At 40.2% G+C, this 18,798-nt stretch overlaps 1 protein-coding gene across 3 annotated transcripts in view; it reads left to right on the top strand.

Moving 5' to 3' along the window:
* The window catches only part of LOC136433599 (CDAN1-interacting nuclease 1-like), a 49,466-nt gene that overhangs the window by 16,137 nt on the left and 14,531 nt on the right, over nt 1–18,798 (top strand). For 2 of the 3 annotated variants that reach the window (XM_066425964.1, XM_066425966.1), the window contains exon 10: nt 3,031–3,136. In XM_066425964.1, coding sequence (XP_066282061.1) covers nt 3,031–3,136 — 106 coding nt within the window. Of the gene's footprint in view, nt 1–3,030; nt 3,137–3,573; nt 4,124–18,798 lie in introns of those variants that run through there. The other variant, XM_066425965.1, reaches the window with a different exon arrangement.

The following is an 18,798-nucleotide window of genomic DNA, read 5'->3' as shown; positions in this document are numbered from 1 at the left end:
CGGGGGAATCCGCTCAGGAGTCACTGATAACCAGGGGGTTCATCGGCGCCACGGGAGACCTGTCTCCCCGCTGGTTCCCCTGAATTCTCAAACAAGTTCCTCAGACAATGATGGATCTGGCGCGTTCAGCTTGCAGCAGAGAAAGACTCCAATAGCGCCAGGGTTAATCCAGTCTTTATCCTCTGCAGCTTAGACTGACACAAGTCTGTATGAATCTGAGAACTGCCCTTCAACTTCCAGCTAGTTAAATCAATTTATAGCTCTTCATCAACAGTGTCCCACATCATAAAGGAGTGAGAATGTTTGTATGTAGACATCATACCTGAATTTTGCACAGTGTCACAAACTTGTTTGCTAAAACCTTAAGTGATCACTTAAGTTTCATTAAATTTATATAGAAACTGACACTTACATGCATGATCATCATCATCATCATCATCATCACTTGTTTAGGTTGCTTCACCAACTTTTAGTTTTATTGCATTTTATTACCTCTTCCTTCAAAAAGAACTAAATGACTTCATTGGCATGCAATACAGATTCTTAGCAGTGTCTTCAAGAATATCTAATGAACTTAATGCACTGAATGTAGGAAATAATCCATCAAGAAAACTCACACTGTCTGTACATAGATTCTCTGACGACTCCCAGAGTGAATATCAGTCTTTCTATATAACGTGGAACTCCATCAGTGTACGAATGTGTGTAGTATTGTATATATATATATAATATATATATATACAGTCCTTGTGTCCCTGATGTGAGACTGTTGAAATAATGGTGTACCTGAGCACAGGAGTTGACAATCCCGCAGGTGTTGTTAAACACACAGTTCAATTTGGCCGGCCTCGCTAACTCACTTCCAACTTCTGTAAACTTCACCTCAACTTGTCCCCCGGCCCAGGGGACCTAATCAGACCTCCAGTGAACATTTGTTATTTCAGCGATAAAAAAATTACTTTTAGGAGCCAATTAGGCTGGGAAAAAGGCCATGGGTAGCAGAGGGTGGCTATCGGGTGGATGAGGGATGGAGCGGGGTCAAAGGGTCGTCATCAGTTATCTCATTTGTGGCTATCAGGTGAGGACTTCAGCAGGCTGGGGCTCCACACCAAGCGGAAGGGATTAGATGTGAGCTGTTGTGGATTAGACAGTGTTATTGTTACCTCCTGTCTGCCAATCTGGCTGGCATGTGGGTCTACACTGTGGGAACGTTGTCAGAACTATCTTACTACTGTAGACAGAAATGAAGCCTAGATTCAGTAATACAGTCTGATGAACACTCTTGCAAGTTATTCTTTTGAGATATTGGGAATTGAAATTGAGATGACATTCTGCGCTCTTCTGCAAGGTGCATTTCAGAGTCTGGTCATACAAGTTGCATAACGAGTACATCCCTGGGATAGTCGTGCAAGTGTCACACAAAATTTAGCTGTCTTCTTACCAAAAAGGCCAGGAAATACCATCTTAGATCTTTGTAGCCAGTTATTTCTGTCACAGACAGATTGAAAATCATACTTCAAAGTCATACAACAACCTGTAACAATGTGATCTCACCATCAGTCAACTTTTCAAACCTAGTGGGATTTCATACAAATACTAAAGGTAACAAAAAGTTACAGCAAAGTTTGTTTTATTCTTGATCTGATCCCGGATGAATCTTTCTAAACAGCTTCGCAAGTTTTAAAGTCTTAATGATAAACAAAGGAAATTCAAATGGATCCTTCAAATCCCTGGTTTGAATCTGCTGCATAATCCAGATAAAAGGATAACTTTTGTAATTGAATGTTTACTATTTGAAGTAAATTTGAGCCTTGCTTTGTTTGTTATTTATCAGAGTTAGAAAACAGCAAGCGAATTGCACAATTTCCATCCCTCAATCTGTATGTACGAAAAGTTTGTTTTACTACTTTCAATAACATGTAAAAAGCTGAATCATAAGCAATTTCTGTGTACAAAGACTATGAACTTTTGAGACCCTTTTGAAAGTTCAAAGTTTTCTTTCATCAAAAAAAGTGTGTCTGAGGTATGACAAGAGTTAAAAGGTGGCGTCCAAAGAACACTGGTGCCAAAATCCTGTTTGACATCACTCCACACAGCCAGTGTTGCTGATTATCAAAATAGCTGCAACTGTTCTCAGAGGCGGGTAAATATTACCAGGGGCCAGCTGGGATGACTGCTGGGATCAAGGTCAAGAGATGAACTGTGTATGAACTTGTGTTTTCCTGCTTCATGTACAAAACGTTTCAACGCTTCTATCTCAACTGTCTTTATGTTCATATGGATGCTGTGGGACTGTGATGACATACACACTGACTTCCATATCATCATCTTCCCCAACTTTTGTCAATGGTTCAGTTTTTGCTGTATTTGTTACTTCTTACAGCAGCTGGAATAGCATTGTAATCAAGATTTCTTCAGGATCATTCAAACGAAAAATGAAATGTCAGTGTCATTCTAGATTCACGTCATCACGCAAAAATCCACTTCCCACGAATGGAAATGAGTAGATTTGGAAAACTGTTATATGAGACATGATTACATGATTGGCATGAGAGAAAAAAGTTGACTGTAGAGTTTGTATGTATGTTATTAGTTAATTGGCAACTTGAAGGTTGATAATGAAGTGAGATATACATGATTCGTGCTGTAGGAAACAAGTATTCTTCACTGACTTCCTGAGGATGACTTCTGACATTGTTATAGAATGACAAAAGCTTTTAAAAAAATGTTTCTCTTCACATGATTCCATGGGAAGAATTAGCTAACACTCGGGAAATTCAGTTGAAGACAATGTATTGCAGGAGTTGAAGAGTTGCAACATTTCATTCATTTGTTCATCTGTAGAATACTACATGTGTACTTATGAATTATTATATAGGTTATATTGCACATTTGATAGAGGAGAACAAGCAATGAAACAGATTACCAATGAATGCAACCAGATAAGGACTACATAGCTATGAGACACCTGATCTTAAAAATACTTCTATTTTTCATTCTCTCCTTTTCCCTGTTTTGTTGTCTGTACAGCTGTGGATGGCCGTGTAGTAAACTGGGTGGAGAGTAAGGCATCCTTTGGAGATGAATTGAGCCACAGGACATACCTGAGGGACCAGTTCTGGAGCTACTGGAACAGGTAGGTACATATCAGATGGAAGTGTTCTTTGATAGTACTTGCCTTTTGTTGCTGGAACAAGGTAAAATCATCTTTCTTGCTTCCATGCAGGCTTTCTCACATGCTTTTTTTCTCCTTTCTTTAATATTTCTATCTTGTTTTTTTATTCCTTCCCCCTCACTTCCTTTACATTGAGAATGTTCTGAACTGAATAGCATGTACACTCACCACCACAGGTATGTCAACAACACTCATATACAGAAGAAAAGTGTCCATCTCAGGTTCAATTAGATACTTTAAAAGAGAAAAAGACAGATATGGTCGGACAGCAACATACATATAGGAGAAGAGGAGCATGGCTTGTGTCAAACTTTTTTTTCATAGACCGCCCAAACTTTTTCCAGTGTGATTATCTGCTAAGATTCCACAGTCAGTTGTGTCTGTTACCTGTTACCCAGGGGGTTCCCAGGGAGGACTGAGCTCTCAGGAAATGAGGCTGTCCCTTGGCCCAGTGAACACCTGTGAAGCTTCAGCAGTACTCATCCCCAGCTTACAGTACACAGCAGAGTAGCCAGGGTCCCAAGGACAAACAGCCTGAACTTTGGCCTGCAGTTGATCATGTCAAAAGGGTCGACTCTGCAAACAGGAAGCTGAAGTTTCCTAAGAAAACACAACCCCATCATTAAAAGGTGTAACCTTTTTATCTACTGTCTGCTCATCAGACATGGGATGATCCCAAACCCCCAGGAAGATAGTGATCAGTCCCTGCAGTGGCAGGAATGTAGGGGGGAGGGGGGGATTAACATAGCAGAGTTCACCCAGGGGTCATGGGAGGGTCCTCCCATCAGTACCACTTCTCATAAATCCACTCCTACATCGCCTCCAGGGTTTGTCACATTTCAAGTTATCTTTAGCAGTAAAAGATATACTTTTGATCAGGACAGAAGTAATATAGACTAAGCTGTGATTGTTTTGACTTTGATAAGCTTGTTTAAATCATAACTTGATTAAAGAACTTATCTAAAAAGAAATGTGCACAGTTGTTGATTTTGCATGTATCATTGTATGGACAGATGATGTGAGTTGGAAAGTTTCTATGTCTAGACCTATTCCTCAGATATCATGATCATAATTCATCATCATGATAACTTTTGAGAGCATGGAATTCCATCTGATTAAAAGTGTCTCATTAATCCAAGAAATATAAACATGTGTTGTGAAAATATAAGGCACGCTGCAGATAAATAAAACGCTTAAACTTTACTAGCAAGATGATTTTGGAATGCCTGTGCCAAAAGTTTTGCATCCTGGGAGATAGCCACATGTAGATGTATAAATGTACCAGTGAGTGATGAAGTTAACAAGATTAGGCTGGTTGGTTGTAGTCAGATCACTACTGCCCTTGGAGTTAGCAGGACTCCCCACTGTCAGTAATCAAAACTACAGGCAGCGACTTGTTGACAGAAGCTGCCAGAAAGTCAGGAAAACTCTGGGTGCCTTGTGCTCTGCCTGGCTAGGACACCTGGTTTGTTGTAAGGCAGTGATGGTAATCTGAACATAATGTTATCTACTGCATCTGAAATGTTATCTGCTGTGTTGGGTGACCCCTCCCTTGCCCCTGGCTGCACTGCTTGACACCAGTGGGGTCACTCAGAGTTCACATGCCTAAAGTTACCCCTTAGGTTATAATTACCCAAGCCGCTTTATAGTATTTAGTCTTATTCTCACGCATCCAGACACAATTTCTGTCCCCGGCACTCTTCTTGCGTTCCAGTCATAACAGCTCACTTCTCAGACAGTTTAATGACAGTTTGAAACTGAAGATACATTCTGCTTGTTGGAAGTTTCTGTTTCAGAGGGGTCAGTTCAAAAGTCTTGACATGCTGTTTTTTGGGGCCTCTCCCTGCCTTCTATGTTGCATGCTAGATTGACCTGTATGTAAAGGGGACAAACATGGAGGGTGAGGTATGTGATGACCCATTTCGTCCTGACAGGAGACATCTGGAGGTCCAGATTCAACTGTTTCACCACCATCTCGTAACAAGGAGTCTTAGATATGTTACACTTTTGAAGATAGAGGTGTGGAAATGATTATAGGTGAGGGCAGCACTCTAAAGCAAAAAACGACATAATGGAATAAGAAACATACATCTGCTTCTGTATAACACCCTGTTCTTGTTTGTTCATCACTCCTTTATTACAGGATTAGACAGGTCAGGATTTATCAGTTGTATTTACATGTAGAATTCCAAGAGATCACGCTGGTCCTCACATAGGAATAAACAATTGAGACCCTCCTGTGCATATGTCATATTTCCTTTTGAGAAGATAAAGACTAAAAGATAAAGCTACATATCAGTTCATCACTGTTGCAGTTACTGCACAGAAGACACTAAATCATGGCACACAGTTGTTTATAGATAACCAGATAGAAATAGCCATTCTCCTCAGCACCACCTACCAACTTTTTATGGAACTGCAGCTAGCCCTGTCTATTGTCTTGTGGATTGATGATGCAGATGGCTTGCCACCAATAATTCAGGCAGCACTACTTTGTCTACCATTCCACCTGGCTCCTAAAACGGAGTCATGTCAGTTAATAACCCCTCACTGATGGGGATCATGCCTGACTGAAAGAATCCCCCAAAAGTGCCTTCATTTAATCTGGACATTTGGTGGAGCGATCAGTCATTGCCCATTTGAGGCCCTTAATTTGATGGAGGCTGCTGGCTATGGCTGGAGTATGATCAATGTTTGCTCTTCTCCAGAGTTCAGCAGTGGCATCTGTCTTCTCTGACTGACCTCAGGTGGGTCTACAGATGTCTGCTGTTTACTGCTCTACAACATCTTGTTCCTACGGATGGAAAATGATAAGAAAAGCTTCATCAATGTTTGTCCTGGTCTTTACTTACAGTGATGACTTGAGACCTGGCCTGGTGAGGGGTTAGTTCTGGTCCTGGCCACAACTGCGCACTTGCCTGTCCTGGTAGTCTTTGGTGTTTCTTTGGATGCTGGATAGCCAACCGTTTTGTAGTGTATTTATAGACTTAAGATTAGCTTTCCTTTTCATTTGTATACCACATAAGGAGTAAATCAGCAAGAAATTAATTGGTACACAGATGAACATCAGAAAATAAGAAGCACCTGCATGTCTGATTCTTGTACTTTGGTGGTTGAGAATGATCAAAGCCTTCTTAGTGGAACTTTGTCTCAAGTGTTGCTATCTTGGCCTCCTTTCCTTTGTAATAGAAGAAGTGACATTACGATATGCTAAGTATATTTACATGGATATGGATTGAGTTTTTATGAAGAACAGGAGGGGGAAGTAGGAAGTATTTTTTCATATGATTACTTTTACAACTCTGTAGGTAGACATCTGTAAATATATCAGATAACAATTACCATGACAACAAAAATTGATTTTTGGAAACTTCAGTTTTACACTAGGTTTGTGGGTACATACTGTGCAGGGCTATTTACATAGTTGTTACACATTTTTGCAATGTACTGATCCCAGGAATGGGAAGTTTATTATTTGAGTACAAAATGTTATGACTCTTAATGTAAGTTTTAGCCTGTAATTATGATTCATTCCACTTTGCAGTATTGTGTAGATGATATGGGGAGCTTTGTTGTTATTTGTTGTTTGTTATGATGTTGTTATTTGGAAGTGGTATTTCTGAAGGCACTAACTCATTTTTCTTTTCTCAATTGATCAGAATACATGGCAGCATGCATTTGACAATAAAGCAGCCTTTGATGTTTCGCCCGCTTGGCACCAATATCTTTCCAACAAATTCAGGGAGCAGTTGGCCGGGTGTTTTATGGCTCGGCTACCATTACTTTATGTAAATGTTTGCATTAAGGACATCATTTGGTCAGAAAAAAGACCATCCACCTTACACAAATCCTCTACTTGTACCTTTGGAATTGAAAACCCATTCGCCTTGCCCTGAGGGCCGAAATGATGCCCTCATATGAATTGCAGATTCCAGGCGAGTACTTTAAAAAGGAACAAGGCTGTAGGTAGAATCAGGAAAATAAAAACAAAAATCGCTCAGTGACATGTTAAAGCTTACATCTTGATGATAATCTCGGAAAGCTGGTTGTTGTAGGTTTGACAGAGGAGATGCACTGTCTCCTGATGCACAAATCATGCAAAACTTGGAGATCGAATAAAGCTCTCTGTGGCCAAGCCATCATCCACATAACACCACAAATGGTTAGACAGAGTGCCATACATCTGTAGTAAAAGCTTCACATGGCAGGACATGAATATAGATTGACACTTGTACAGAGGACACATCAGTAGCTGGGCTCTTAACCCAGCAGCTTTATTGCCGGTAAGCACGTTCAGGTTGTGGTCGCTGGATTAAGTTTAAGATGTCTGGATGAAGGTAATGACCAGAGGATCAGGGCTGATGGCCAGCGCTGCAGTCTTGTCTGCGGAGGCTATTTCTGGCCCGGGATGAGGGAGAAAATGTCTCCCACTTATGAGGGCAATATATGCCGACTCTTAAGGTCCCATCCTCGGGTCGAGCACACTTCTAAAGCTGGTGCTAAAGCTAGAGTCCACAATGTGATGTCATGAAAGCATCTTTCAATTACCAGGAGCCGCTCCGTCGTTTCTCTTGTCGGCTGTATTATTTGATTTCCATGTTATCCTGCAATTCTTCTTCTTTTAAAAGGGAGACAGCGGCCTTTGGACCGTCCATAGATCTGAAAAAAACACAGTTCTACCGTGTGGAGGCCATACATCTACAATACTTCAGAGCACAAGTTACTGCTGGCAGCCAGTTCATAGATTGTACCTTCCGTGTAGAAAGTTGTGTAACTGGGTTATGCAAGACAAGCAGTATTTCGTTTAAGACCTAGTGGGCTTATGTGTGTTTGCCTGCTCCAGCCCCAGCATTAATCCACTGTTTGATAGGCTCCTGCTCCCTACTAAATGTAGAATGCTGATCCATGAGGGTTACTGCTGGAAGATAAAACGTTATTTGAGTTGGTGGAGTATCTATATTTATTGCCCCAAACCAGTATATTTATGGAAAACAAATCCAGTCGGCGGTGTCTGCCCAGAAATCATGTTGCATTGCATAATGCCTGGTAAGAACAGAGCCGCTGTTTGTCTGAGTTACAGGAGAATGTATCACTGTACCCAGGTGTGAAGTACAGAGTCAAATGGTTTACCACTTAAAACCAGCTTTGGAGGAAAAACCTGGGGCTTAGCTGATCACAGTCTCATTACTGAACAACTCCTGGTAGATACACTACCTCGTGCCAAACACTTACATAAAACCTGTAACAAAGCACCAGGTACGTCTGAAACCAGAAAGGTTACCCGAGTTTTATTTAGTTACAGCTCAAATCCATCTTTGGGCAAAATGCTAAGGGCTCTTCTGATTACTGTTTCATTACTGATTTGCATCTGGTGCAGGTTCTGATTTAGAACAGTCAGAGTTATGAACTTTAAGTGGAAAATTCTGCGGAGGAAAAAGCCCAAGCATTTTCATATCTCGGGTTAGCATTTATTGACTATCCATGTGTCAAAATGTTTTAAATGAGCAAAAAGGAGCTTGTTTATCTTCTGTCAAAACATCCTACATGTCGGTGTTTTGTTTTTTCAATTACACATTGACCTGGTTGGTAACTAACAGTCTTGTGAGAACAGAATGACTGAGCACGCTGTTACCCACGTGAGTCTGACTTTTACTTTTACGTAATCTCCCGACCTAACCCCGATGCTATTTCCATCGCTTCTGTCGACATAACAGTCCTGATCCCCACGGCCATGTTTGTCCTTGTCACACCTGTATGGACTCTCCGTTCGGCGACTTCCGACCCGACAAATCCCAGCAATCGCCGCAATCATGCGCCGCGTTTGCCTCGCTTAGCCGTGGCGCGATCCCGAGTGCACCAGCGCCGTCCGAGCTTTGTGTCCGCTAATGCTGGTGTGTGTACTTGGCTTAAGCTCGGATTCTCCAAGTACAACATAGTAATTGCAGTACACCGAGGGAGGCTTTGAGGCAGTTTGGGCGCAGGTTTAAAGAATGTAGTGTGACAGGTGCCTATAAGCCAGTAATGGGGTAAAAATCCACCTCAGTTGGCCCTCACAAATGCCCTGATATCTTAGCCAGAGAAATGGGAAAGCCCTTAACTTTGCCTCATCCCAATGTAAGGATTAGGACGAAAGCAGTCCATCTGTGTTTTCCTAAATATAGCAGATTGCCTTTTCACCTCGACTGTTTAAAATTTGTGTGTCTAAAGCAGGTAATAGACATGTTGTGCCTCGTGTTGTTGATATACTTCTATCCTACGGTATACAAGCCCATTACCAGCGCATTAAGAGAGGGAGTTACCACATCCCGTGTGGTCCCTTTATCAGGTCCGAGGTGTTCTTTGGACTTTATCAAACAAATCTGCGCATTAACGTTTAGCAAACACATGGGAGCACCAGACTCAGCATGTTTTAAGACTACTGTGTAGCCAACTGTACACAGAATTAAAGTTTACTTCCAAATAGTAAAAATCTACATGTACTTGTAGAGAAAAAGACCGCTACTCTTGTCTCTGAAGGAGTATTTCTGCAAATAGAAAGAAATGAAGCAAGAAAGATGAAAAGATGAAGGGTAGTAGTACCGTAAAATTCCTATTTACGTACGCACCCCTCCTAACGTACGCACCCCCGATTTGGGGACGATTGCAGGCCTGACTCAGTGATTTGAAACGTTCCGGGGAAAAACCCTCCTAACGTACGCACCCCCTCTCCAGCATTTCGGTGCATAGTTAGAGGTTGACATGATCATCCTTCCGATGATGTTTACCAACTTAAAGGGTGACTGAGAAAATGTTTCTGGGTAGAAAATGTCAAACAATTTAAATATAATATTATGTATTATCTATTCTTTATTACTGATTGATTGTGAAGTAGCATTCCATACTTCATTTGCATGAAGATGTACCATACTCTCAAGCTGATATGCGATTTTTTGGAGGAAGAACCCCTCCTAACGTACGCACCCCGACTTTGGCGTCGGCTTGGAGCACCTGCTTGCGACTTGAAAAGTTTAAAAAGTGCGTACGTAAATAGGGATTTTACGGTAGTCATTGAAGTGTGTGAGTGATGTGAATGTTTGTATTTGTATTTATTGAGAATGTGACAGGAACATAATGGGCCAGCCTTGTGGCTGCTGCTTACAGGGATACACACAATACAAACTTACTCAAATAGTACAGCCTACGTGTGATAAAAGAATGGTAAAATTAGAAGTTTGTTTTAGGATAATGAGAATATTACAATTAAGTCTGGTTTAAAAAGGAGAGTACAATTTCCCTGAATTAGCATTTTATAAAGCATGTGCACTAAGCCACTGAACTTGCACTGGTGGCCTGTGAATTTCAAAAGAGATGGAATTGAAAGTACAGTAACTACATGATACAGTGTGTATGTCTTCCAAACATACACATTGCATTTATGTTTTGCACATTTTTTCATTTTTCTCATCACCGGAGCTCATCTTGTGCCCTTTTCAAGGTATAACATCAGTACTGTGGTGACTGGTAGGTTGTGTCATGTGACATGCTCTCAGCCAATCAGAGCAGTTTCCCGTTCCCATAGCCAGCTGGAGCAGCTGAGTGGGGATAAGTGTTGGCAGCCAGAAGTTTGAAAAAATGCCCAGGTCAACCTTGGCCATTCAAACAAACAGTGGAGATATGTAAGTCCAAACACCATTCCTTCTGGCTCCAACAAAGGCCCCAAATTGCCCAAGAGTTCAGCAGTTGCGCAATAAAGCCATGGGCGGACTGTATAAGCAGATTAGAAACTACCAGACAGGTTTGTTGTTGCTTGGCATGCCCACAGTGTTAAGTACCCTGCAGGGGACAGATGTGATATTTCAAAACCTGTCAAAGGCAATAATTGTCGGTGGTTGGAAACTTCAACACTGGAAATTGGCTTCCATGAGCAGTCATGTTAGAAACATTCCAGCTATGTTAATTCTGATATGACACTACACAAGTCGACTGGGCACAAAGTGTTAGTCTGGAGGAAGTATTGTTGCAATTATCATCCATCTTTAGTTGATTGGAGTTGAACTTGAATCGGGGATTAGCTCCCGGCTGCCCAGAGGAATGCTAAACATGTCAGTTATTTCCTCAGCGCCAGAGAAGAAAGCTGACACATGATACGACATCCCATTAAAATGTAGCAGTTTCGCTAGGACCAGAAATTAGCAGTCAGGTTCAGGTTGCCTGAGTTTCCATGGACTGGTGGAGCCTTCTCCCTAAATATGCCCCCTCCATTACTGACATAGCTGGTCGCCTTAGCTGTCAGGACTTTGATGTCTTTAGTTGCAGCTTCTGGGTTGGGTTACCTGCCAAACAACCCAACCAAGGCTGAACAACAACTTGTCTATGTGCTGGGCAATTCTTCATGTCTTCAATACTTTGTCCTACGTTTTACCTGAAATAAGAATGTCAATGAATTAAAGCTTGGGCCAACATGTCTTTTTTTTTTTTTTTTTTTTTTTTTTTTTTGTGTGTGACTTCTTGTGACATGGGGCTGTCTCCTTTTCAAACCAATATCAAATTTGATGTCATCTTTCTTACATTTTCTCTACAAAGCCTATTGTTTAGAACTGTTGTTACCTTTGCATGAGATCATTCTCGGGAAAATCTTTTACTTCAAAATACATATGTACAAAATTCCTTTTAAGATGGCAGTCATTAGTGAATAAAATACCTACATACAAAATACGCCGGGATGTATGAATTGATTTGGAATATCCACATGGCTCAATTAGATACAAATTCCATCTAAACTATGTAAATGATACATGAACAACTGTTAAACAAGACACAGTATCACCAAAACTCACATAAATCAGAATGTTGTTCAAATTAGCGACAAACTTCGCTCCCAAGATGTTGAACATCCAAACTTGGCATTCTCACAATATGCAACAAGGTATAGTTCTGAGAAAAAAAGACATTAAATTTGCTAAATTACTGTGTCACGTAAACCCTAAGCCCCTAGTGCCTTATTATGGCGTCGAGACAACAAAATAGCTATAAATGTAAATGTAATTGCCTCTTGCTTGATCATTACCGAGCCAAAATTGTAAGAGTTCGTGGGTATCAATATTAAGAAGGTAACGTTAGCTTCCAAATCACAAGAAACCAGTAAGTGTGCTGAACCTAATATATCCTGCATAACAAGTCCACTTTTTATGACATTTTTGATAACAGTTTCTAGTGAGAAATTGGCACTTGTTACTGCATTTGCCTGCCCTGTGGAGTTGGTATCACTTCAGCCTGAATTGTGTTGAGTAATAGGATAAGTTAGAAATATTGTATTTCTGGTTAACTTGAAGGATAATGTTTCATTGGATTAATGTTAAGTAGGAACGGGTCCTAAGTTGTCTATACAACTGGTAATAGTATTAGTCTAAAGGAGAGATTCTAGTGAGCTTTAGGCTGTACTTATGTAGAAGTATGCTTTTATCACAAGTTTACCCAGCAGGGGTGGTTCATTCTTACTTAGTAATACCAAGGCTGGATATGCAAGTATAGCTTCTGATAAGAAGTGTTTCAATGAATTCGAAGAAAATTTTAGACCTGAATCCTAGCCTTATAATGTCACCAAATCATGAAAGAAAATCATTGCCAGAGTCTAAATCAAGATGTAGTTTCAAGCTTAGGAAGTTTTAAGAAATACTTCCCTTACGTGGTATTAAGAAATGCTTCCCTGTCCAATGTCCAATTTAGTAACCCACCAGCATTGTTACCATATTCCTACAGAATTAATTAAAAACCAATTACTCCTACCACTGTTGGTCAAGGATCTTGTTGTGAAACACAATATCACTGTAATCTGGGCCCTATTTGAGTATACATGATATGTTAAGAATGAGGACTGTGAGTTTCATTCAGGTTTGACGACTTATTAACATTCCATTGTCAGATGGTCCCATACTTACTGCCATGTGCGATAAGCTCAATTATAGCTATTATACTTTACAGAAGGTATTTGAAGAGAAATAGACTTGTGTGTATGAATATGGTAGATGTACATGTAGTACTACAAGTCTTCGATAACAGTCAACTACAAAAAAAACTTGGTGGCCTATTACTATTAGTGGCCCTCCTTTGCCCAGGCAGCTTTCCTGTGTAACTTTTAATCATATAATTAGTTAACAGTAGACTAGATGCATTATGGAAATCTCAAAACATTTTCAAGTCTACTGCTCCATAGTCAGATGGTTCAAACAAAATGTGAAGTTACAGAAAGTTTTTATGAAGTTTTATTTTCTGTGTTACAGTGTGCGAATTCCATCTCTTGTGTTAACTTACATATTTACCTTTCGTTTACCAATTGATACCTCCCCTGAACCTAACCTTTGAAAGGAATCACCTCTTGGCAGAATTGAAGAGTTCTTCTATTTTCCCACACTTCCAGTATATTACTGAACTTGACCTGTAATGTCACACTGTCCTCTCTTTAATTTGGCGAGTTATCTGATAACAGCTCCAAGTTCAATTTGTGGGAGGCATGACATCTGTTGTGTATAAGTGATATCAAGCCCCTTCTCTTAGCCATGGCACCAACCAAATCCCAAAACCTTGTGAGAGGGTGTAATAGGAGGATGTCAGCTTTGGTGTAAATATCTAAGCAAGACCTTTGTCTGATTTGGTAAACTTCATATTATAGTTAACGTGTCCCAGCTGATGGAAATTTCAGTCAAGACTTTTTTTACTTAAACGGTAAGTTTTTGTCAGGAAAGAAAGCGGAAAGGGTGAATATGGCAAGTTCAAGAACAAGTAAATCACCTAGATCTGTGAATAGTTTCATCAGATTGGCAAGTTACTAGATAAAAATTTACTATTTGCACTCAACCTGACATCAATTTAGATAACCTAAAAAATTTTGACTATGTTACAGCTGCATTTCCTCATCAATCCCATTTTGAATGATATCTCTCCATTTAAAATCTATCTCCGTGATTTTCAAACCTCTGAGATGGGGTACCTCCAAAGCTCCATCAGTACCCTCCTAACAGGACCAGGCATGCCGGGAGGGCAGCGAACCTCTCCTTGGCTCCCTCGCATGATTAACATTCCCAAGTCCAAGTTTCCCACATACCCTCCCTCTCAACTTCACTGCCTGATGACTCTAATCGCATAACTCTGCAGTCCCGTCCCCTGTCCCATATGATTCTGATTTAGAGGGACAAGGCCCCCCTTTGTAGAAGCCTCGCTGTTGGCACTGTTGACTCTGTTTTCTCCCGCCACCATTTATCTTGCTTTGTGAGGGGCCACGAAAAGAGACCTCTCGGCAAAGTTCCTTTCAAGTTCAAGTTTTATGCCAGTGGTCCTGAGTGCCAGGGGGTTTGTTTTGTTACTATACCCGGCTGTGTCGTGCGGGACAGGTGGGTTGTCTCACACTGTAGACTCTTGCCAGCGAACTGACAGAGGTTGCCGCATTCTTGACCAGTAGCAAAGTTCATTCAAAGTTCAGGCTTTATTAAGGAGACAGTAATTTCTGACATCCTGCAACTGAGTTTATGGTAAACAGCGAATCGGTTGTTATCTGGTATGCTAGTACAGACTATCTGAGGTGAAATCAGGAGCTAGGGAAGAGGAAGAATGTACTGTACACTGAAGTTCAAACAGATACAAAACAATCATTAGCGGCATGTAGTTTGTTTTATGCTTTGAAAACAATCTATAATAGCGTTTTAAGTCTGAATTTGTTTTACAATGAAGATAAAACAATGATTTCTGAAAAACATTCAGAAAATGACTGCTGTTGCTAACAGGAGGATTTGGATGGGTTTTTAGCGGTTGATCTGGAAGAATGATAGAGAAATGTGTGGGAAAATGAGGAAACTAAAAAAAAAAACCATGTATGCAAGAAAGTTGCAGTCAGTGCTCACCAAGAAAACAGGATTTCACTCAACCAATGCATAGATTAAATCTATGACATTTTAACAAACAATACTAGATACAACACACGCTATACCAACACTACTGCATTTGTCTGTGTCCATATTTGTGTCTGAATGAAAATATAACTTTTGCCTGTCAGTTGTCTCACTTTAAAAGGGCAGGATCTCTCAGGATACTTTCTTGCACTGTAACCCTTATACTGAGATTGCTGTATTGATTTGCATGTTATGGCATCATTATAGGTGTTTATGCACTCACATGACCACCACCCTGCAAGTCCTGGAACCACTGGCCAAGGTTTTATAAATGAATACCTACAAATATGTTTGAATGGCATTTACCTCATTTTCAACTTTACAAAATACAAGTCTAGAAATTTTCTCCTGATTCTAAGATCTACAGTCCCAAAAACAACTAAGCCAGTTGTGAAGAGAAAAGAAACCATCAGAACAAAAAAAAGACATCCCACCACATGCAAGTGATGACATGTTGGAACCAAGATACAAGAGTACAAGGCAAAATTCAGTCCTACATTGATTGTAATCAGATAGAGATCGAGGATTAAAGTAGAATTGTGGAAGGTAACTAAGTCGATATATAACATCCAACTCAAAGAATTGACTTTTCGCTTTGTCAGTAATGAGATTACACCGTGCGCAGAGTAGTTCCTTAGAAGCTGTCATCTTTCATAAAGGGAACAAATGTTGCCCTGTATGTATGTATGTTTAACCAACCTGCAAATTATGGGACTGGGTAATTACTGCAAACTTGATGGATGGACCCTTTTACAAGAAAGTAAAATTGTCAGACAATCTGTAAACAATAAAACTTATGTACTGTGCTTACTATGTAAAGTTAATGGAGATTGATAATAACTACATTAAGGAAAAGTTCTGTGCATTATTCCAGTGTGCTACATGTTGTATCATACATATACTGTAAATGCCTTTAAGTTTGCAGTGATTTGAATTCGGTATAAGGAGAAAATGGAGTGTTGGCATTGGTTTTAAGTTCACATTAGTGCTATAGTCACATACTGCACAGTACCCGGTACTAGAAACACTCAGGTGGTTTACAATTTGCGGTAAACATATCATCATGAAAAACGAGAACATAAAGCCACTGCAAAAATTTCAAGAATAACAGTAAAATGAAGTATTTTTGACTGCAGTTCTGCTGACTTGAGTTTATTGTGTAGTGTGGTACACAATGATATTCATCTTGAAATCAATGAGTCATAATAAGTACAGGTACGCCACTCCCATTACCATCACACCATGATTTAAGTACTTGTATTGACTTGTGTCCACTTCACTACCTACAGTCCTCTCGGAAACAAACCGTATTTACATTGAACGGGAGATTCGATAGCGGTGTCGCACGAAAGGAGGTTGGGATATAATAGCGGTCTAATCTCATTCCTTTCCGGTCTAATGAAGTCTTCCTCCTGTTTCATTATTCCTGTGAATTTCCCGGTGAGACAATAAGATCAGATTGCCGATTTCGGTCGCTAACAAGCAGTCGCTGGAATGCCAAACAGTCACTTTTCCGCGTCTCGCGGGACCGATTTGGTCGGGAATGTCATCTCCAATAAGTCAAGTCAGTCATCATCCAGCCATCTATTTTATTATCCATAGTTCATTAAAGATCTCTGGGTGTAAAAGTCGTGGTTATCTGGCACGTGGAAAGTGTAATGAAGAGGAGGCCTTTGTAGTGAAGGATGTTCTTCACTGCAGCAGCATAATGATGTGATGCCGCTAACAAGGTGGAACATCATATTAGAGTGCAAACCACAGACTGAAATTGCAATTAATATAGAAAGCCACAGCAGCATGTGCAATCTTTTCCAACTACTGCGGAACTGTGTTCACTGTGGAAGATCCTGTTATTAGCAGTTCAAAGCTTGCCATTTGTCCTGATCTTTTCTGTCAAGAATATACTAACTATGTAAGTCTTTGCTTTTATGATTCTTGTCTTTTCTTTAGTAGTCTACTTACTGTGAACAAGAACTGTGAAAACAGGATTGGGGTTTCCTCGAGCTAAAAAAGACTTCAACCGGTAGTAGGCAGTCTGTATTGGGTGTTATTGAATAGATCGTCTCATCATTTTCCGGCAAAAGTACATTTGACATGGATTCATGACTCCCAATCCCCGGCTATTGAATCACTATTAGCCGTGTTCACATGAATTCATCAGTAGCCCTTTTACTCCTTTCACCAGTGTCGTTACAGTGCCCTTAACTACCGTCCCGAGATATGTCAATCATATTAGCCAGTAGTAAAGTCAGATTTCTGTACAAGGATATTTGCCGTAATTGTCAAGAGTTATATGAGCTTCCTAAAGCTGGTTTTGTGGCCGCAGTTGAAATATCATCATCAAGCGGGCATTACCATGGCAGTGGTAAGCACTAAAAAACTCCCCCTGCATATTGGGCACGGGGGACCCATAGTCTGTCGCTCCCTGTTAGCCCTTCACTGGGCTGAGTGGGTGATTTGGACCGCTGTGACCATCATCCCTAATTGTCCGGGTTTGTGGCTTTATGAAAATGTCACGCTCCCTTCTACCCTGGTCATCCAAACAGTATGGAAGTTGTCAGGCATCCTTAGCGCTGAGGAGGGTGGAGCTGAATAAACATGCTTCACACTTCCTACCCGCGGATTACAGGATCTCTGCGGCAAATCGCGTTCTGCCGTCTCCATTACTGATGGGTCCGAGATATTTCACTTGGTGCTGTGTGTAGTCTGGTCGCTACCTGTCACATGTGATCACATCTCTGCATCATTTCACACTGGCTGCAGAAAGCCTGTAATGCATGTATCTGGATGTCATTATCTCTGTATACTCTTACTGATATGATGCGGGAGGTACACAGCACCATGCCCTATATCACTAGTTTATACCTTTATACCTGTAATTGTCAAGGTTGTCATTCCAATGATCTTTTATCTTTAACAACATTTCTCTTTGATCTCTTCCAAATTCGGTTGGCACCAGTAAAACTTACCTTTAAAATTTTGTTCCATAAACTTTTATAATTTCCATCTGAATGTAAACCTTGAACTATCTCGCACTTTGTGTCATGTACAATGCCTGATATTGTCACTTCAGAAACAATATAAGGTATTTTGATGATAATTTGATATCTCTTTGAATCAGTCAATCAACAGAATTATGATCCTAGTGTAGTCACATCAAATTAACATGAACATTGTCAGTGAACCCTAACATTTGAAGAGAATCTATAACAGTTGATTTATCTAAAGTGCATTCTTTGTGTTTTATTTGAACTCATCCATTAACACTAAGTCAAACTTCATAAACATGTCGTACTACAATGATTCTGTGACATAGAGATGTATTTCTCATTTGTCTTGTCTGGTCTTTTGTTATGAACCTGTAATAACTCTGTATAACTACATCCATCCATCTTTGCTTTGCGTGTGTATATTTGTATGTTTTATTGTAAGCAACAGTTGCATCAGTAAGTTCTCATTAGATTGCCTTGCTTGTTTTACAACCATGTAGAAAGCATTTTAGCTCATTAGTTTATTATGTAATTTTACAGACTATAACTAGCTTTGAATTATCTCAGTGATTACAGTAATGCTGTGTCTGGTTTCTGTAAAGAAAATTTGAGTATACATATTGATAAGTGAGACATAATACAAATGCACCTTTGATTGGTCAACCATTTTTCAAAGCTAACAGCCCTGATTGGTCATCCTCCCACAGGGGAC

The sequence above is a fragment of the Branchiostoma lanceolatum genome, chromosome 4 (assembly GCF_035083965.1).
Source record: "Branchiostoma lanceolatum isolate klBraLanc5 chromosome 4, klBraLanc5.hap2, whole genome shotgun sequence".
In the NCBI taxonomy this organism is placed as follows: Eukaryota; Metazoa; Chordata; class Leptocardii; order Amphioxiformes; family Branchiostomatidae; genus Branchiostoma; species Branchiostoma lanceolatum.
Note: the sequence above shows the minus strand (reverse complement) of the source record. Positions and strands in the feature narration are given on the sequence as shown.